General features: G+C 37.7%; 2 protein-coding genes across 3 annotated transcripts; one reads left to right on the plus strand and one right to left on the minus strand.

The window, feature by feature from the left end:
• Window positions 1-1,304: 1,304 nt before the first annotated feature.
• Window positions 1,305-11,067, plus strand: LOC126374006 (trypsin-1-like). Its single transcript, XM_050020451.1, has 7 exons — window positions 1,305-1,351; window positions 1,417-1,563; window positions 4,296-4,473; window positions 5,384-5,500; window positions 8,489-8,655; window positions 10,036-10,187; window positions 10,822-11,067. Exons 2-7 carry the CDS (start codon window positions 1,497-1,499, stop codon window positions 11,023-11,025), a joined length of 885 nt encoding a protein of 294 aa, XP_049876408.1. The 5' UTR covers window positions 1,305-1,351; window positions 1,417-1,496; the 3' UTR covers window positions 11,026-11,067.
• A 1,055-nt stretch (window positions 11,068-12,122) lies between these two features.
• On the minus strand, window positions 12,123-21,216 carry LOC126373981 (SET domain-containing protein SmydA-8-like). Of its 2 annotated transcripts, XM_050020407.1 has the most exons (6): window positions 20,995-21,216; window positions 18,219-18,265; window positions 16,787-16,971; window positions 15,791-15,916; window positions 13,690-13,812; window positions 12,123-13,329 (listed from the first exon to the last, which is right to left on the minus strand). In XM_050020407.1, exons 2-6 carry the CDS (start codon window positions 18,258-18,260, stop codon window positions 12,234-12,236), a joined length of 1,572 nt encoding a protein of 523 aa, XP_049876364.1. In that variant the 5' UTR covers window positions 18,261-18,265; window positions 20,995-21,216; the 3' UTR covers window positions 12,123-12,233. The 2 variants fall into 2 exon arrangements, with proteins under 2 accessions (XP_049876364.1, XP_049876365.1); XM_050020408.1 differs by lacking the exons at window positions 18,219-18,265; window positions 20,995-21,216 and adding an exon at window positions 17,872-17,924.
• Between the last annotated feature and the right edge of the window lie 393 nt (window positions 21,217-21,609).

Consider the following 21,609-nt stretch of genomic DNA (forward strand, 5'->3'; position numbering starts at 1 on the left):
TCTTTAAAGTTTTGTTTAATTTTCTGACGTTTTTAAGTTCTATGAAGAAGTTTATGATTGGATCAGACTATTTCAACAAATTTTGTGAATGAAGATTGCTACTGTTTTCTTCTGCGTTTGCAAGTTATTTCAAGCTTCATTTCGGCGGAGCTTGCCTTGGTTGTTTGCACGTCGAAGCTTTCCTTTGTGCGGCGCGCATGTGGATGTGCCGCGCCTCTCCTTTTGTCAACACTCCGGATAAGGCCCGGTGAAGGACTGTGAGGTTGACCGGTGGACGTGCAGCCCGCCAGCTGCGTAACAGTTGGCCCGCTGCGCCGCCATCGTCCAGCACGCCCTGGCCTGAGCCGGCCTCAACGCATCCCCTGTACGGTATACCGGGACGCCTCAGGTAGGCCTGATAGTCGGAGGTCCTCGAGTAAGTGAGGTGCCTACAGGTGTACGGACAGTGTTTTTAAACATAGTGATATCCCATGGTTGTTACGGAGTGACAATTAACCTGACGGACCAAAGCGCGACTTGTCTCCCTCCATAGGGTTTTTACCTGCCCATGGTTGTACTTTAATATTATATTATAAAATATACATTGTACAAATTCAAAGGGAGTTTTCTTTGTCTCATGCTCACCGGTCTATAACATCTAGCTGTGCCCTTCAGGTAAACACCACTTTATAAATTTTCTGAAACATATCAGTATTTTAACACCATTTCCTATTTACCTACTTTCCTATAAGGTAGTCAAAAATCTTTTGTTTCACTAGAAAATATATTAGCCACTTTTTAAAAGTTCAAGTAATAGTTTACAAATGTCTGAAAGAAAATTGTCTTTACCTATAAGTACGTCAAAATTCAGAAACATCTATACACACATACATAAACAGCCTATATACGTCCTACTGCTGGGCACAGGCCTCTCCTCAATCAATCAAATGGAGGGGGGGAGAAACATCCATTTTTTTTTTTTTATATAACGTACGTGTGTACCCCCAAATCTACTGCAGCTTCTAACAGCCTGTATAGCCGGGGAAAAGCAGCTGCAAGAAAAACCTTAGCACAAGGACTTAGACATTCTTTATAAAAAAAAATTGTAATTTGGCTACCGAATACCAGTTCTTAGACAGTTAATCCTTGCATTAATATCTTCTAAATAAACACTAAAATTATAATAAACTTTTTTGCAAAGTTATGTCTATCGAAACATCGATACTTACAGTACATCACTATGAGATATAGGGGTCAGGCCTTCAAACAAACGTAGGAGGGTCATTTCAGTACAAATCATTGTATACTTTAAATATCTTATGAAAAATCAAACGTATCGTAGTCTTTGCACACACTTTGTCCAGAGTGTTGTGTCTGTTATAATTATTTTATATATATTAAGTTTATATATATTTATAAAATAAGTATATTATGCAGACCTAGACCTAGTAAAGAGGAAATATATAAAACATATAAATTGTTGTGACTTCGTTATATTGCATTTCGGTTCAGTGAAAATGTGTCGTTCATTTGTGTTTATTTTGAACTTGGTGATTATGGATTTTGGATTTTGTTACGTAAACCGTGAGTAACATTTAAGTTATCATTTTGAGTGCGTTCAGTAAAATACGACGTAGCTACATAACATAGCATCAATGGAACAAATTATAGTATTTTATATTTTATGTTTATTTTTATTTTTTTAAAGAACGTCTAGGGCCCTGTGCCGAGGTTTTTCTTGCAGCTTCTTTTCCTCGGCTATACAGGTTGTGAGAAGCTGCAGTAGTTTTAGGCGGATGAGACGTTCGTTATGTAAAAATTGACGATTCAAAGTGTAACTATGTTACCTACTGAATAAAGACATTTTTGAATTTTAATTTGAATTTGAATTCAAATTTGAATTTGAATATACCCAACAGGGTAGGCAGAGGTGAATAATACGCCCACTCCTCGCCAGCTATGTTTAAGTCCCATGTAATAGGCAGCAAGCCCAGGCCTCAAATCCTGGAAACCACGCGATATCAAAAATTCAAAATTCAAAAATATTTATTTTTCAAAATTGGCTTACAAAGTTAGCGCTTTTTGAACGTCAAACATAATTAAATTACATATTATGTAACTAGCTGTAAAACTACTACCACATTGGAATCTGTAACGCTGAGGGAAAGACGTGGCCAGAAAACCTCCCAGCACAGGGCCCTATCAAATACCTATGAACCAACATACATACATACATAAACTCCTATTTTCCACCGGGGTAAGCAGAGACTATGGAATTCCCTTTGCTTCCATCCTGGCATACTTCTCGTTGTTCGGCCCTTGTGTGTGTGGACTGTAGGTAGAAGATGGTGAAAGGGCGAGGGTTCTAATCCAAGTGCAAAACACCAGTTTGTTCCTTGTCACTATTTAAAAATAATTATTCGAGAGAGGCGTCGGCCATTCAAATCGATACAATATTGCCATGTAAAAATATTATTGATTATAAATGTTTATACTTGTGTTGCCAGCAACACTCTTACTTCATCCACATTCATCAATCGTTTCCTACACGCACGCCGGTTCCGAGTAGATCTTACTGAATCATTTCTAAGGACATCTCCAATTTGTCAATGTTCGTTCTTCTAGTTCTTCCTTTACCAGCCCTACCACCAACCTTCGTTTTATATACTTCTACTTCTTCTATCGTGTGGGTTGTGAGGTGGAGTACCAACCTCATCAACCCAGGTGTCAGGGTTACTATTGAGCCGCCAAAAGGCTCCTGACATGGCTCATGTAACGACTACTTACTTACATCAGTAAGTAGTAACCGGGACCAACGGCTTAACGTGCCTTCCGAAGCACGGTTCATCTTAAATTTTGGACAATCAGGTGATCAGCCTGTAATGTCCTAACCAAACCAGGGATCACAAAGTGATTTTTGTGATATGTCCCCACCGGGATTCGAACCCGGGACCTCCGGATCGTGAGCCCAACGCTCAACCACTGGACCACGGAGGCCGCTTATATTTTATATACTGCTTATCTATGAACCAAACATGAATTCAAACTCATAACGGAGAAATGAGTGGTTTGGGGCGCGAGCCGGGATTCGAACCATGGAGACTATTATGTAACTCACGCCTTCTCCGAACTGGGATATCGCGGATTAGGTACTAGTGTTTTAAATTTCTATCAGTTTGGCGTAAACTCAGGGATTTCGCCCAATGAGGGCCTTTCCAGGATACGATCCCCAAAATCAATATAGAGTAAAGAGTTTCCTTCGTTTAACCTTCTGATTTCATGGATAACACATAATTATGCATCTTTTATCTTTGTTTTTGGGTATAAATGATGACCCTTTTTATTACACCCAGGCACAATTACATTTTCCACCCATTATTATTCTGGTCGAAATAAAGAGAAGCAATATAGGTAGCAACATAATTCTATACTTACATTAAATGATCCAAATATCAAGCATCAATTATTGTTATATTATGCTTCTGCCATCACATTGTATTTTAGAGTAATGAAAAAATAGGTTATTAACACTTTCAATCTCGACAGGGCCATCTATATTATTTTTACGAAACGTCGTAGGCTGGAAATTCCATTATTAATTATAATTATAAGACGACTTAGTATTTCTTATCTAAGAAGCGTCATCATCACCAGCCCATTAACATCCCCACTGCAGACGGGCCTTCCCTATGGATGGATAGGGAGATCGGGCCTTAAACCACCACGCGGGTCTAGTGCGGATTGGTAGTTATTAACGACTGCTAATGCAACCGGGACCAACGGCTTAACGTGCCTTCCGAAGCACGGAGGAGCTCGAGATGAAAACTTTTTTTTTGTGGTCACCCATCCTATGACCGGCCTTTGCGAAAGTTGCTTAACTTCAACAATCGCAGACCGAGCGCGTTTACCGCTGCGCCACCGAGCTCCTCAAGCGTAAAGTACCTTTATTATTTAAACCCTTAAATAGACTCAATTTCACTTTAATCTAGAATAAATAAGTACCAACAAGGCTTTCAGATTTTCAACTGATTAATATTTCAGACAATTTGACTTTACACAGAAATTTTAAACATGACTTCTTTCGTGAATTGTAATCTTACTTAAGAAGAGTACTCATTATAGGCTAGATGACAACCTAGTCCCAACCTAATAAAAAAAAACGTTTTAACACTTCCAAGGAGTCTGACCACGGGTCATTGGCCTTAGATACATTTGGTATCGGAGCATCCCTGCACGTTCTGTCCTTGAAAGTGTTAACTGTTCGTAACTTAAATAACTTAACAAAAAAAGTACCTACTTATATTTTCTCCCATAAGTGGCGGACGTAGAATGCGGCGTGGACACATCCCGGCGCGGGCGCATCGTCGGCGGTACCGACAGTCTTCCAGCAGAGTTCCCCTGGGCAGCCAGTGTATGGAGGCAAGGGACACACCAGTGTGGAGCCACTGTGCTGAATGATCGGTGGCTGGTTACAGCTGGACATTGCGTTTGTAGGTAAGGGATATGACGTAGGATGACAGACGCGACCTTTCGACCAATCGCTTAGCGGCCATCTTAATGCACCGCTTACGAAAATGAAGTTAAATAAGTTTAAATGTATGGAAATGACATAAGCATATCACTTGACATATCGTTCTCTCTCTTTATTTAAGAGCTGCGCTCTTGTCGGTGGAGTAACCGCCATTACTCCATAGATAGGGCGTGTAGAACGGTGGTTGCCCCAATCGCCTTCCGTTCCGCAGCACACCGACCAATTTCTCAATCGGTGATGTTCTAGCTAGAGCCCTACCAGAATCCATTTCCTCGGCCTCCAACCAGTACTGATACCGCTGCTGCCCGGCATCAGGGGTGCCATATCGTTAGCTTGTACCAATTCCGTAAGATGTTTGGTGTTTGGATGCGCCACCGAGCTCCTACGATTAATAAGTAATATTAATTTATTATTTGGGGGAGGCCTATGCCCAGCAGTGGGCGTCGTACGGCTGATGATGATGATGATGAATAAGTAATATATCTATCTATTTTTATGCAGACCTTACATAGCGCTACATCGCTATACCGTGATAATAATTAAACAAAACCAACTTCTGCTTTCGAGTAGAGGACAACTCATTGAAATAAGCTATCGACCCGCTAGGGTCCATTAATTCTTTCAAATATTCTTCCGCTCAGACGAAGCCCTAAGCCGAAGTTTGCGCCCAACTGGGCACCCTCAGGCCTGTTGTTTTAAATACTGTACCGGGTGAGACCCCTCAGCGGTCCCCATTTGTCCGGCCAAGTAGTTAATGTTAAAATAAAATAACAAAGTTACAATAAAATAATACCTATATTCTGATGACCAAAACCACAAAAGAGAAGAACGAAGAACAGCAGATTCTCTTTTTATGTAAACCTTACTTTCCAGCGTATTCGACGAGTTCTACAAGTCCAAACAGCTGACTGTCGTGGTCGGCTTCACTGACATCTCATCCACCGGGGTCAATGAACCTTTGGCCAAGATCCTCCCACATCCTCAATACAGGTAAGTATTGTACGCAAGAGTTGTCAGTTTGAAGAAAAAAAAGTGAAAAAAAAAAACAATATCAAAATCAAAATTTCAAAGTTGATAGTCCAGCATTTACATTTAAGAGAACATCATCATCACATCACTAATTTAAGAGCCACGCTCTTGTCGGTGTAGCTTTCTCCATGCTACTTTTAGGGAAAAATAGGGCAGTGGTTTGTTTAAGAGAACAGTCATTAAAAATAAATTATAATTATACCAAATAGTATTTTTCTCATCAATGTTAAACTGTGATGGATCTTACTTTTACTGTCATGTGACGTTAATATAGATTTAAAAACAACCAATCTGAAGATACAAAAATAAACAAAATTCGGAAAAAATATCTGTCATACGATTAATCATTGAATGAAGATTGAAGACCTAGATGTTAAGTAATAAGAAAATTTATTAATTTATTCTTTAAATATTCAAAATTTAATTTCGCATAAAAAAGAACTGAGTAAAATATTATAATAATTTCTACTTCGCACCGAAAAAATTAATGCAAATTACAAAAAGGTTTCAATGCGAGAAAAAGGGAAGAATTAAGAAACTTTTCAACTTAATAACGCAATTTTTTTTCTTTGGGCTTTCAAGAACAACTGTTGCCATATCTACAGCCTTATAAATCATCGACCCTTGCCCCATAGCTTATGGAACCTTTATTATCTGTTATATAAATATTAATTTGTCCGTTTATTTAAGTTTATGAAAACTTACGGATCAGGGTCGATAGTATCTACGACGTCGTCACCCCATTGGTCCATCAATGCCCTAAGATAGATCTACGTTGATGTATGACTTAAAATTACCGGCACGCATCGATGGCCGCTTTGACACACTAAATACTAAGGAATGTAATCCCGGGTTGAGATCGCAAATACGGAATCCCGCGGGATTTAAATATCGCATTATACCGCAAATTTCGGGATCTCGTCTAGGTCATAAAAAAGTGTAAAATTACGATGGCTGAAAACGATGAAAACTGCTTGTCTGTGATAGTGAGGTTAATTAAAACAAAATATTTTTTTAAAAGAAACAAAATTTTTATTCCTCAATATTACTAATCAACCCCACACCCGCATAAACCCGCATCGGAGCAGCGTGGTGGAGTATGCTCCATACTCCTTCCGGTTGATCGAGGGGAGGCCTGTGCCCAGCAGTGGGACGTATATAGGCTGTTTATGTTATGTTTTATGTATTACTAATCAGATAATTAAGTTTTCTTTAGAAATGAAAACAAAAAGTATAAGTCAAGGAGATTCGCCCAATCTTGTAAATCTTTAATGGAATCTCGTCATATTATGCTTCGGGATTGATCCCGAAAAATTAGAATAGATTTCGCGAGATTCCCTACTTTATACTCGCTCCGTCAATATAAGTAGTTATTAATTAATACAAATGTTGATGACCGGGATAAATGACAAAGCGACCATCGTAGCATGCAGCTAGTTTTTACCAAACAAACTATCTTCTTCTTCAACAAACAAACAAACAATTATATTTATAAACACATACGTAAACTCACGCCTATTTCCCACCGAGGTAAGCAGAGACCATAGAATTCTTTCACTTTTACTTCGATCTTGATACACTTCTCTTTGCTTCCTCCACATTCATCAATCATGGTTCAGAGTATATCGTACTGAACCTTTCCTAAAGACATCTTCAATTTATAAAATTCTGTGTAATGATACCTAAATAGAAAACCAAAATGTTGAGTTACCCCTTGTAAGTTACATGATGCTCTATCCCGCTATGTTACATAATATTAAATATCTCTTATACTTAAAGGTTGCCTGAAAGTGATTGCTAGTTCTTTCTCTTTTGTTTTGTGTTTTGTTTTTTCCTGTTTGTGCAATAAAGTATTTGTTATGTTATAATAATAATAATCTTTATTGAACATAGTATTACAATTTTAGATTAATAAAAATACAGACAACTATAATATGACCAATTACTCTAGTTATGCGGCGGTCCCTGCACTAAGCTCAGCTTGTATCGCAGGGGCCAGAGAAATCAATTAATCAATATCAATCAATTAATTAATTATCAATTATGTTATGATATTCTTTACGAATGGTAAAGGCGAAATTAAAAACAAAAAGTAACCTAAAATAACAGAATACCTACTCAAAAATGAAAATTAAGTAAAGTGAACTCCAATCTCAATATAATAGGTTTAATCTTTCAATAAACAGTCGAGTGGGTCCTCAAGAGCTCATCGAATTCGGCAAATAATCATCTTGAAATTGATTTTATGGAGGCAACCTCGAAAACCGACGACGCAGTAATCTTCCACAGGAAATACCATAGAATAAGGAATATTACTACGTATAGAAGGCTGGCAGAGGAAGACCGAGAAGGACTTACGATGATCAAATTGGAGATGTCCTTAGAAAAGGTTCAATACGATCTACTCTGAACCGGCGTGCGTGTATGAAGCGATTGATAAATGTGGAGGAAGCAAGAGAAGTGTGTCAGGATCGAAGCAAATGGAATTCTATAGTCTCTGCTTACCCCGGTGGGAAATAGGCGTGAGTTTATGTATGTATGTATGTATAGAACGGCAACTCTCCGCTAAACCGACCCCGACTAATAGAGCAGGTAGATCATGAGTCAAAACAACATATAAATCAAAAAAATATATATTTTTTACGTCTTTTGCGACAGTACCAAATCGACTCGTTTGTTCTACAGACCCACTCGACCCACTTTTCTAACAGTTTTACGTGGAATCGCTGCTTTGTGGCCTGTAAATCGTGTTGAAATCGAAACCTCTCTTGGCTCACGGGTGACCCCCGTGCCTGAACGGGTCAATACAGTTTGGCTCACCCGTAAAACAACCAACATTTTTACGTGGCGTTGAACGTGCTAAAATATCCCTATCAACTGTCCCAAAAAGCAATGGGGTATAGAGCATTACACCTTCAGTAAAATACTGAATCCGATCTATCTTTTCAGATGTAATAAGAAATCCAACGACGTAGCTCTTCTAAAGACCGTGAATCAATTGAAATGGAGTAGTGACTTACGACCAGCTTGCCTACCTCAACCTTTAGCATCAGATTTCAGTGGAACCATTGCTACAGTAGCTGGATGGGGATTTACTCATGAAGATAGAGCTATCGGTGAGTTGAAAATTTGTAAAATTTTTAATCACTTTTGTCCATTTCAGCCTCCGTGGTCTAGTGGTAAGAGCGTTAGGCTCACGATCTGGAGGTCCGGGTTCGATTCCCGATGGGGACATTGTCGAAATCACTTTGTGAGACTGTCCTTTGTTTGGTAAGGACTTTTCAGGCTTGAATCACCTGATTGTCCTAAAAAGTAAGTTGATTCCGTGCTTCGGAGGGCACGTTAAGCCGTTGGTCCCGGCTATTAGCCGTAAAAACACCTCCACCAACCCGCAGTGGAGCAGCGTGGTGGAGTATGCTCCATACCCTCTACGGTTGATTGAGCGGAGGCCTGTGCCCAGCAGTGGGACGTATATAGGCTATTTATGTTATGTTATAATGTTTGTCCATTTAATATTGTTTCTATGGAAAGACCATCGCGGTGAAGTGCTTCGACATTCTGTCTTCTGTTGTTAGCTTACTTTCTAGGACGATAAGCGACTTTCTAGACTACGTTCCCAAAAAAAAAATAGATGGCACTGTACAGATTTAACATGATAATTACCTATTTTCTCAATATTAGGGAAAGTACATAATTATTCAAAAGTATAATGTAATGGCAGAAGCATATATAAAAATAATTGTTGCTTGGTATTTGGATCAGATATGGTATAGAATTATTTTGCTACCTATATTGCTTCTCTTTATTTTGATGAGAATAACAATGGGTGGTAGGGTCTATGGAGTATTGAAGGCGATTACTCCACCGACAAGAGCGCAGCTCTTAAATGGAGAGAGAGAACAATGGGTGAAAGATGTGTTGAGCCTGGGTGGAATAGCAAGGGTCATCATTTATACCCAAAAACAAAGATAAAAGATGCATAATTATGTCTGTAATCCATGAAATTAGAAGGAAACGAAGGCAACTCTGTATAACGCCGTCTGTATTTTTTTTTTTGGGAACGTAGCCTAAATTGCATCATTGCAGTCATGATAATATAATTATATTTCTTGTAAGTATAGTTGTAAGTCACGCAGATTTGTTCGCTGTACTCGTAAGTACAGTCATGAGCAATATCATGTACCCACTTTAGAACCTTGTCGCACTATCATATTTGACATTTAATGAGACTTACGGTGTAATTTCTCAAAAAAGTTAATGTGACATGGTTTCAAAGTGTATACATATTAGTACTCGTGACCGCACCAATTTTTCAGAAACAGGATGTAGACGCTTTTCACTGATGGCAAGTCAAACATAAATAGCATAATTATCCTTCATCGTTTCAAAGTAGCAGAAAAAGTAGTTCAACAAGACCTTACTCAGTATTCTATCGAAATTGGAAATACCCAAGAGACTTTCCAAAATTAATGCAACTTTTGTTGTTGAATTTCCAGGTGTAAGGCCAAACATACTCCAGAAGACTGAAGTGATGGTGGTGACGAATCAGGAATGCAATCAGTGGTACGAGTCCCAAGGAAGTAAGGTGAAGGTCGCATCCACACAGATGTGTGCTGGTCACGAGCAAGGAGGCCGGGATTCTTGCTGGGTAAGTCACCAACACCATCAGCATCATTGTCTTATCCAAGCCTTCCCATTGTAGTATCCGAAGACCCACAGGATTCCGCTAACATGGCATAAAGTTAGCCCAAAGGGTTATTTATCGTAATTTCTAAAGTGGTAGAGATTCACCCGTGAGTAAAATTTTGGATTTCTTCAATTGTACATTATACTTCATCATTTTAAAACGGACATTTGCTACCACGCTTGGATAGCAGTCCAAGTAGGTAACATAATATAATATAATTATTTAAGTATTCGCTTGGTAAGATAGCTCAGAGCTGCGGTACTCATTTTCTTCCAACCAAGTACTGATAGAAATTACATACATAAATGTATTATCAGTAAAACAGTTTTTCCCATAACTGTACTATAACATCAAAACTCGCTCAACGTAGAGGGAAAATAAAGCCACTCGCCGTAAAAAGACTCGCCGTAGCGTCAATGCCATAATTCATAATATTATGTACCTCATTGTTTAATTTTTACTCCGTGCTGTTGAGGACTTAAGTCGCTTGTTCTGCTCAGACTTAACGCTAATATTGACAGAACTAACATTACATCACATTCATTATATTCTATGATGATCCTTTAATTCAAAGAAACACTTTTTTAATTTTCAGGCTGACAGCGGTGGCCCACTCATAGTACGCGGGGACAAAGGCCGTGCGACTCTGATCGGAGTGGTCTCGACTGGAAGTGGTTGCGCAAGAGCACGCATGCCCGGGATCTACACTAGGGTGTCCAGGTATATTGACTGGATCACTGACTCTGTCAACGAGGATAAAGCTAGAAATGGTTTGAGTTGGTATCCTAGGGCTGGATAACTTACCGATATTATATGTCTGGGAATACCAAATATATCAGAGAAAAACACTTACGTAAGCGGAAAGCATTACCGATTGGATATGTGTACAAACTAAATAGAATTGAGAAACATAAACATCTAGAATTGTTATTGTTAAATATTATACTTGAATGAAAAACTGTCATTTAAAAGTATGTTGTGAAAACATAATCTATAATGATTGTATTTCTTGAATCAAGAGGATAGAGATAGTTGCCTCTGTCAACGGGACGAGTGTCTGATGTCAGTGTTACTATCTACCAGATAGGTTATGGAGAAAGTAATAGCACGGCAAATGAAATAGGCCCTAAAATAGATAATACAAGAAAAGATTTGTAAAACCAACTTATAGGTACACATACATACATACATAAACAGCCTATATACGTCCCACTGCTGGGCACAGGCCTCCCCTCAATCAACCGGAGGGTGTATGGAGCATACTCCACCACGCTGCTCCACTGCGGGTTGGTGGAGGTGTTTTTACGGCTAATAGCCGGGACCAACGGCTTAACGTGCCCTCCGAAGCACGGAATCATCTTACTTTTTCGGACAATCAGGTGATTCAAGCCTGAAAAGTCCTTACCAAACAAAGGACAGTCTCACAAAGTGATTTCGACAATGTCCCCGTCGGGAATCGAACCCGGACCTCCAGATCATGAGCCTAACGCTCTAACCACTAGACCACGGAGGCTGTTAGGTACACATAAACCAAAGTAAAATACAGTTGCAAAGATTCAAGTATCTTGCCATTGTAGTGCTTTGTTTATTACAAAGTGTAATAAACAAAGCACTACACTAAGTAACAATTGCCAAGTTTGTACTCCAATGAATGTGGGTCATTGCGAAAAACCTCTTGACATCGTTCTGTAGGAAGATACTGGATTTAATTTAATAGCAAATGAATTATGAAGCACCTTTTTGCTTGCGTAGTGTAGTCAATGTAGAATATTTATGCATTTGCCGAATGTGCTGGTGTAAAATGCAAAAAAGTGTTTGTTACAGTAGAAACATTACCATAACCAAAAGTACCTTGAATAAAATAGTAGCTAAATATTTTTTTTATGAAACTATGGATAATTTAAGATTCGTATTTATTTATACAAAGAAAATTACTGTGATATTACTAATAAAATAGGTAAAAAGAAAAGAAACTAGATGTAAGAAAGTGTGATACCAATAAACTATTCAAATATTCAACTGCTTTTCCTTGCAATATTTTTCAAATTCCTTCTTAGTTTTTTCTATGACGGCATACAACTTCTTGCCTGCAGTTTCTTCCATATCATCTTTGAGACAATTCAAAGCATCTTCAATGGCCGTCTTTGCTTCAACTAGGAGGGCTTTTACATCTTCATCAGACTTGAATGAACCATCAGAATTTGCCTTTTTAGATGTCAAAACCAATGCTGAATGCAATTCGTGTTGCAAAACGGACCTGTACAGGCTAAGCCTAGCATTCCCCGGGTCTAAAGTTTTGGTGATATTGATTAAATCGTTGCACATCTTTATTTTTTTATCTAAATACTCTTGGGACATGTAATTAGGCTGTCGCCCATAAAGCTGCACAAGTGAATGCTTTATGGAATAAATATGGTAGTGGTTCGGATGCAGGAAAGTAGAAAGACGACATAGCAAGTTTTCTAATGTAGGCACCGATCCACCCATCATTTGTACATTGTCAACTTGTTCACCCATTTGGGATATTAACATGTTAACCTGAGAACTACTAACTTTTACTTTACATTTGTTGCAAGCCCAATCGCTTTCGTCATCTAAAGGATCCTCAGGAAAATGTATTCCATCACAAGGATTATTACCATCTCCTAGACACTTCATAGCACTTAGGTAAGTTCCCAATTCAGTCGGATCGGAGCACCTCTGGCATTTGCAAGCGAAGTATTTAGAATCTTTTAAATGCTGTCTTCTTGCTTGCGTACCCCATAATGCATGACTGTACATAGTGGTTATATGACTGCCTTTAACAACTGGGACGACTATTTTGACGGTAATTTTGAAGACATCATTCTTATCTTTTGGCGAATGAACGAATGAATGTTTAGTGTTAGGTATGCAACTATGTTCCATGACACATGTGTTGGAATATAGGCCTAATAACTCTGTACCTTGTTGTAAACGAATCTCTAAGGCATTAGTATCGACGATACCACATATTCTATGTAGGATTGCTTTTGATGATTCTGGTACATCTTTCTTGAGTTTTCCATCAAATTTATTGATAAAGTTGTTCATTAGATATTGGACAACGAATTCATCGGCTTCACTGAAAACAATAAAGTAAAGTTTTGTGTTAGAACTGGAAGGCTTTTTGTCTTGAGTTCATTCGAAAGGGAATATACAAAGACAATGGATCGCCTTAATTAGCGTGGTGAAAATTTACGCGGTGAAGGAAAGCATCGTGAAGAAACCAGAAATCCCGAAAAATGCATTTCGGAGGTGTGTTTTCACGGTCAGACAGGCAGTTGCTTCTGTAAAAAACCAGACCTGTCAAATCTTCAGATTAGGTAAGCTTAGGTAGTACTTATTTAGATTTTCACTAATAAGTAGCATTATTCCTTAATCTATGCAAATAGATGTAGGGACTCAAAAAATGTTTTGCTATTCGGAATTATTAACAACGTACTCATAAGATTCGGTTCCCGGAGTACGACATTCCATATGGGACTGCATTTCCAACAACTTCTTCCAATTTTCAGGATCTGTCTTCTGCAGGAGTAGACATCTCAGAGAGAGAAGGGCATCGTGTCTGGAAATTAAAAATAATAAATTATAGTAAAGTAAAGAATGTTTACAGTCTCCGTGGTCTAGTGGTTAGAGTGTTGGGCTCACGATCTGGAGATCCGGGTTCGATTCCCGATAAGGACTTTTTCGAAATCATTTTGTGAGACTGTCCTTTGTTTAGTAAGGACATTGCGGACTTGAATCACCTGGTTGTCGGAAATAGTAAGATGATTCGAAGGGCACGTTAAGCCGTTGGCTTCGCTTACTACTTATTGATGTAAGTGAGTAATCATGACACTTTTTTTATCAAAAATTAATTATTAAAACTGGCAAAAAAAGTTTCTCCTTTTTCAATTTCTTTTTGAATTGTAATCGAGAAAAATGCAATTTATTTATTTATTTATTTACATTTCTTTACTATTCGCAATAATCCGTGCGAAATTTTATCACGTTTTGGATGACGTCAAAGTCTGCTTTTCATACAAATTCCATAGTAAGTACCTAATGCTGTGTTTTGAGATTTAGTAAAATGTAACTATACATTGCTGTAGTAATTGCTAGTAATTGTTACTAGTCAAATGAACTGATTTGACTAGTTAGAATTTCTACAGCAATTACACGATCCGATTTATACGGTTAAAATATGTAGGTATTTGACCTAAATCATGATAAATATGACTCTGTTATAAAGAGAATATCCTAGAAACCTTAAACAAATATATATTAACATTAAAATAACTTTGGATTTTGTGAAAACGTAAACCCTGGAAGGAAGGGTTGAATCAGAATGAAGATTGATTCAACCCGTCTATGAATAAAATATACTTGTTTTCACTTTCACGTTTCCCCTCCTTAATAATTGTTATTTATTCTTTATCTAGATACCTATAACGGGCTTGTAATGATTTATGTAATTTTAAACCAAATTCTTTTAGTTCTGGTCTCATACAGGACCATTAACCCGCCCCAGGGGGGACAGAGTCATCTTCTCCGCTCTCCACTGAGACAATTCCTGTTCGGCGCGTCCTTGCCGCGGGGGTGGGCGCCTCTCACTTCAGTGACGATAGTGGCTGAGTTCGAATAGAGACCCAGACCTACGGGGTACAACGTAGAACCATTGCCCAGCGATACGGGTGAAGACTTCAACGGTTGCAGAGGCGGAGATAGGAGCTATCGGTACAGTAATGCAAGGCGGAAGGGGCAAATAACATGGACTGTACTGGACCTGGAACCTGACAGAGGGCAGCAGTAACTGTCAGTACTATTCAGAGACGGAGGTCAGGAGTCCTAGTACGGCTTTGAAATAGACTACTCTTGGCGCCATCCCACTCGCGTCAGACAAAGTGCTGCGGAGCGGAAGGCAAGAGGCGAACCATTGCCCTATTTTTCCCTAAAAAGTAGTATGGAAAATGCTTCGCCGATAAGAGCGTGGCTCTTAAATTAATGATGAAGTAAAGGGGAATCGTGTTACTCCGAATTTAACGCGAACGAAGCCGCGGGCAAAACGAGTATAATATAACAGGGTGTTAGTGATATCGCAACGAATACTGACGGGGATAATTTAGACCATGATTCTGAGTTAATATCAAGTGGGTTTGTCTGTCTGTCTTAAAAAAAAAATCATGAAAATTTTTGTACTTTTTTAAATTATTTGCCGTTTCGTACTTTTTCGATGGAAAATTCCACTAGATATCAACTCAGAGTCAAGAGGGGTTAAAATGGCCACATCGAAGCAATTCACCTAAGAAAGCAATATTGCTATTTGACATTTGCTTGCATTGCGCACAATACAATACAAATACACTTTATTGTACCAAAATAAAAAGAAATAATTACAAAAAGTCTCTTAACTAAGTACATGGCAAATGGCGGCCTTATCGCTTAAAACACACTTAGTTGCGCACTTAGTTTTACATGCGCAAATGCCAAATGGCCTGGCCCTGGCTTGAATCATCCCTCATTGTGATATTACTAACATCCTGTACTTATAAGTCAAAAATTACCTGTAATACTCAGCCATATTATCGAGCACACAATCGGGCCGCAAGCTAAGGACTTCGCACTCAGCAGCATGATGGCGAACGTCTCTCAACCCTGGACAGTTGCCGCTGCAAACAGGCCAGCCGCATCTGAAATGTAACAATAATTCGTTACTGGAAAATATCTTGCATGCTAGACATAGACATACATAAAACATAACATAAACAGTCAATATACGTCCCACTGCTGGGCACAGGCCTCCCCTCAATCAACTGGAGGGGTTATGGAGCATACTCCACCACGCTGCTCCAATGCGGTTTGGGAGGTGTTTTTACGGCTAATAGCCGGGAACAAAGGCTTAACGTGCCCTCCGAAGCACGGAATCACATAGTAAATGAAAAAAAAAACAACGTTTTCTTACGTTGACGTCATTTAAATTGGATGAATGGGTAAATAGTTATGATAAAAAATATAAAAAAAAAAAATTTAAACGGTTTTTACTCGAACTTATAATCGAATTCCAATAGGTAAGTGGAGAGCGAGTCTACTAACATTCTGAACTCAGATCCTGGAAACCACGTGACATCAATTATCTACGATCTAAACATGAAGAGAGACATATTCAACTTACAATACAATAGAATACAATACAATACTCTTTATTGTACCTAAATCATTATTAAAAATACATTAGGTATTATAATTAGATAGGTAGTACAACAGGCGTCCTTGTAGTTAAGGTAGCAATCTTTTCCAGGCAAACTTTAGGTATAGGAAATGAAATTAATAAAAAGCGAGCGAAAATTGTACATGATAATAACTCAGAATCATGGTCCAAATCATCTCCCTGAGTATTCGTTACGATGTCACTAACACCCTGTATAATAATCATCACTAATTTAAGAGCCACACTCTTGTCGGTATAGCATTCTCCATGCTACTGTTTTTGGGCGGAAGGGGAGAGGGAAACATCCTGTATATAAGTACGTAAAAACTTACTTAGTAAATAAATAACTTACTTAGCACATCTCTCCCCAACATCAGTAAGGACAGGCTTATAACACCCGACGCAAGGCATGCATGCTTCAGGATCAGGCAGAGCCTTCGGAGCGAAGACTAGAGGTCGCTCAGTCAACACCAAATCACCTGGCATCAGGTCTCGAGCGGCTATGAGGTATCGACCCAGGTCTTCCGAAGAGTGGACCTGGAATTTGGAAAAAAATATGTTTAAATAAGCCTATAGCTTATTACGAAAATTACAGAATAACTATACTGTCTATAGAATCTGGCTTGACGGCCGTTTTGAAGTTTGCCCCGCTCATAAATTAATGTAGGTAATTATCATAGAGGACAAAAACTAGAACCAAAACCTAAGAAAAAAAAAACTAGAAGCCCAAAATCAAATATAGGTGGCAGCACTGTTGAGTGTTCCTAAATTTTGACAGTTCTCCTTGCTGTTTTTTTTTTTAATCTTAATTTTAGAACCTAGTCACAAATAGCAACTATGTCGCTCTATATAGAAACAAAAAATGGTTCTATGAACTAAATACAATAAGTACCTTCAATTCAAGCTTATGCACTAACTTATAAAGTGCTTTGGTTTCGTTTGACAAGGGGTTCGCCAAAGCAATGTTACATTTGCGAAGATAATATAATCTTAAACGCTTTTAGTGTAAATTTGAATCAAAGCAGTATGTTTGTTAACTCATATAATATTATTATAGACCACTCAGAAGTACCTAGGCAGTTTTTACTTTATTATGTCAAATCGACCATCATAGCCTGCTGCTAGGTACTGGCAGGAAGAGAATCTAGGTTACGTCATCGTAAATTATGTTTCAACATTTTTCATCTTAAAACTTAACCACCAAGATCGGCTGCAAATTATCCCTTGAAACATATGTGTGACTCTATCAATTTTTAATAATATAAAATGCCCTACTCAATACATTTAGAAAATACCAGTAATAATACCCACACAAAGCGGTAGGCAGAACGCGGCGCGATCGGTAATAAGCAGTTACTTCCAGGCAACCTTAGAAAGTAGAATCAGTTTAAATAGAAAATCATGCAAGAAAATTAAATATTATAAAATATTACATACATGGTTAAAGCAAGCGTTTTTTCCTTCAATTATCATCGTCACCACACTTTGAAACTGCTATTAAAATCAATCGCCAATAATAGTCGATAGGTTAGCACTTTTATTTTTAGCGCTATAATTAGTTTTTTGAGACCACTAGCGACATCTTTGAATAAATAATTGTAACTATGTGTAGCGCCATCTATTGAAAATAATCAAAACTAATTGTGAACCCAAGCGAAGTGCCGCAAGTTTCTTGGAAACGTAAATAGTTCCTAGAAATTTCGATAGATGGCGTAACCAATTTATAATTATAATTATTTTTTTGATCGTGGCAAGTAATAATAATTAGTTTATAAAATGTTTACCTCATAAGGTATATCAGTTATACCGTTCTCCAACCCCATCATTTATTCTGGAAAAATAATATAGCACTTGTAAATAGGTAGGTAATTCTCTATACTTCAAATACATCACATTCATAAATCATAAAGGGCATGTATGCGTCCCACTGCTGGGAACAGGCATCCCCTCAACCGGAGCCCCCTATGGAGCATAAGTTCTCCACGCAGCTCCAGAGCGGAGGTGTTTTACGGATACTTATTAGCCGACCAACGGCTTAACCGGCTTCGAAGCACCACGGTAGAACGTTTTTTCGTACTTAAAAAAAATACAAAAAAGTAAAGTAAGTAAATAAAAATAAAGTTTATAAAGTTTTACTTTATTTATTTGAAACGTTAAAGAAACGTGCTTTAATGAGTCTACAAAAATAAATGATCATCAAAATAGACAATTGTCATCTTGGCAATAAAGTTGAATCTACTATATCATCATCATCACCAGCCCTTTAACGTCCCCACTGCTGGGGCACGGGCCTTCCTTGTGGATGGATAGGGAGATCGGGCCTTAAACCATCACGCGGGCCCAGTGCGGATTGATGGATGGATTTATTTTGGTGCAATAAAGTGTATTTGTATTGTATTGTATTGTATGGATATTAACGACTGCTAATGCAGCCGGGACCAACGGCTTAACGTGCCTTCCGAAGCATGGAGGAGCTCGAGATGAAAACTTTTTTTTTGTGGTCACCCATCCTATGACCGGCCTTTGCGAAAGTTGCTTAACTTCAAAAATCGCAGACCGAGCGCATTAACCGCTGCGCCACCGAGCTCCTCAAATCTACTTTTAAATCACAAATCACAAATCTTTTTTTATTTAATTACGATCGGTCAATACTCGCTCGTATCTACGCCGGACACTTTCCAAACATCGGGATAATGGGTGCTGAATGGTGATTTTTAGCAACCATCATCAATTTTATCGACATGTTTAAATAATTAGGCCAACCGCGTCATTAGTTTGCGCTACTTATAATATATCCATGTCGCGGGACATCATTGGCTGACTACCAGAATTACTGCCTTGATCCTAATTAATATCTACCTATAGCTCGATGTATCTACACAGAACAACAGCGAGTAAGTATAACCATTTATATTTAAATACTGTCTAGTAGTTAGTCTAGATTTTGAAGCCTAAATTTCTAGTTTCTAAAGCAAGGAATTCTATAATTGAAAGAATTAAAAAAGTAATTTCAAAAAATAAACCGACTTCCAAATGTCTCAAATAACAAAATAAAATTAAGCAAAATTAAAAATTTAAAAAAAAAAACGCACGACGGTAAAAATCTCATCGAAAAAGAATAAAATAACTCAAAACCCCCGATTTAACCCAATTATTATGTAACGAAATATTATAATACACTTAAAAATTTTAAGTGTTAATTGTACATAATTTATTTTATTTTGAGTTCTGTTTATTTGTTTTAGTTTTATTTTAATTTTATTTGTTTTGTTTCATATTTTTCTAATATTTTTGTTATGTAACTGTTTTGTATATGGTGTAAATAAATTCCTTAAAAATACTTTCTAAAAAGACTTGATATCTCGAGAAACAATGAATATGGATGTTTAAAGTTTTTTCCTAACGTGTCTGTTTCTCGAAGAGATATACTTAAATGTAGCGATAATAATTTTACCATAATACATAACCGAGGAATATCCGTCGGGGGCTGCTTTTCTATATGAAATTTCAACAAAAATTTAATCATGCTCAAAATAAGTCGTCGTTAAACATCTACAATTCTTCAATAATTGTATTCACGTCACTAGAAAAATTTTAGCTGGGTTTATGGCAGCAATGTTGAATACAATGTTAAGCGTCTCAATTCTGAAGTCAGTGCAACCAGCAACCTTCATTACCTGCAAACCTAGGTGTGAAGAGCGTCTTTCTATTTGAAAATAGAAAACTTTCGAACTGCATGTTCCCGTTATCATAAACATGGTAGATCGCACTTGCGGGGTTTGGTTGCGCCGACTTCAGTACCTACCTATTTAGATTCCAACATTGTATTCAACAAAATAATTATTAGTTCTTAAGTATTTTTTTATTTGACAGTTTTTGAAATCAGTTTATATTTTTTAAAATTGCTTTTTTTTCTTTTAATGTTCCAATTCCTGGCTTTAGAAACTACGTAAAACTGTTCATCACTGCTACTACTTACTGAAATGTACGTAGCTACAACTTAAATGAGCCAGGTAAGCTTTTGGCAGCTCCATAATAAAGGAATGGTAAATACGGTGGAAAGAGAGGAAAGGGAAGACCAAGAAGAGCTTACAGATTACAGAGTTGAACAGATTAAAGAGAACGTGAACGTCGTGTCTTATAGGGAAGCGAAAGAATTGGCCTTTGATAGACTAGAATGGAGAATGCTACACCGACAAGAGCGTAGGTCTTAAACAGAGTATTTGTCTGGGTCAAAGATAAATTGCAAAATGCTAATCTAGAAAAAGAAGCTAGTCTAAGATGATCAAAAATCTATCTCATTTTACTTTTCGACTTTCGAATTTTATTTATGAATTAAGTAACAATGAGTACGACGTTTGACCGCTTTTATTAATGACGTCACAGGACAGTATTTCCATACAAACTCCAATGAAAACTTTCGTTTTGACGTTTCGTAAAAAGTATCTCATTTGACTAGGTTAGGTTGTCATGTAGCCTATTAGTGATGATGGAGGGCGGTCATTGACCTTATCATTCCTAGTGAAGACGAAAATTCTGTATATTTCTGAAGTCACTCACAATCTCACATCAGTCTTAAACGTCGATCCAGCGCGCGGCTATAAATCTCCAACATTTCGTAACGATGAACACTCGCTTTCCATGAAACTGTGGTAATAGCTCCAGATATTTAGTAACTGGGCTAAACCCGTCTATTTTTGTACACATTCTCGGTAAGAAATCTTTTCTTATACTTTTTTTGCAGTTGACATTACTCAAACAGTGTGTTGTATGAGTTTGTGTGTTAATATTAAGTATTTTGATTACCTGAAAGAAAGGTAACGTAAGTTTTGTATAGGTATTTGAAGAAGAATCAGAATCAGAACCACTTCATCATCATCAGCCGTACGACACCCACTGCTGGGCATAGGCCTCCCCCAAGGATAAATGTTGAGGAGAATCACTTATTGAACGTTATTATTTATCATGAATAAACTTGTCCAAAGTCAATTTAACATTTTTGAATGTACGTCATTTCGCAAGATGTTATGGCTGAGGAGAAGAAATGACAAGAAACTGCAACAGCATCACATCTTTTAAATCAATGAAGGTATACATTACAAGTTATTTAATTACTAGAGGATAATTTTTATCATTTATGTAATCGTTAATCTTATAATAAGGTTTTTTACAAAA

This window comes from Pectinophora gossypiella, chromosome 16, assembly GCF_024362695.1.
Source record: "Pectinophora gossypiella chromosome 16, ilPecGoss1.1, whole genome shotgun sequence".
Taxonomy (NCBI): Eukaryota; Metazoa; Arthropoda; class Insecta; order Lepidoptera; family Gelechiidae; genus Pectinophora; species Pectinophora gossypiella.

Excerpts from the sequence above, each read along its gene's own strand:
- LOC126374006 (XM_050020451.1), top strand. The coding sequence starts at position 1,497 with ATGTGTCGTTCATTTGTGTTTATTTTGAACTTGGTGATTATGGATTTT. Across the intron at positions 4,474-5,383 it reads GCTGGACATTGCGTTTGTAG|CGTATTCGACGAGTTCTACA; the intron begins GTAAGGGATATG and ends CTTACTTTCCAG. Across the intron at positions 8,656-10,035 it reads TCATGAAGATAGAGCTATCG|GTGTAAGGCCAAACATACTC; the intron begins GTGAGTTGAAAA and ends TTGAATTTCCAG.
- LOC126373981 (XM_050020407.1), bottom strand. The coding sequence starts at position 18,260 with ATGATGGGGTTGGAGAACGGTATAACTGATATACCTTATGAG. Across the intron at positions 15,917-16,786 it reads GTTGGGGAGAGATGTGCTAA|ATGCGGCTGGCCTGTTTGCA; the intron begins GTAAGTTATTTA and ends GTTACATTTCAG. Across the intron at positions 13,813-15,790 it reads AATATGGCTGAGTATTACAG|ACACGATGCCCTTCTCTCTC; the intron begins GTAATTTTTGAC and ends TTTAATTTCCAG.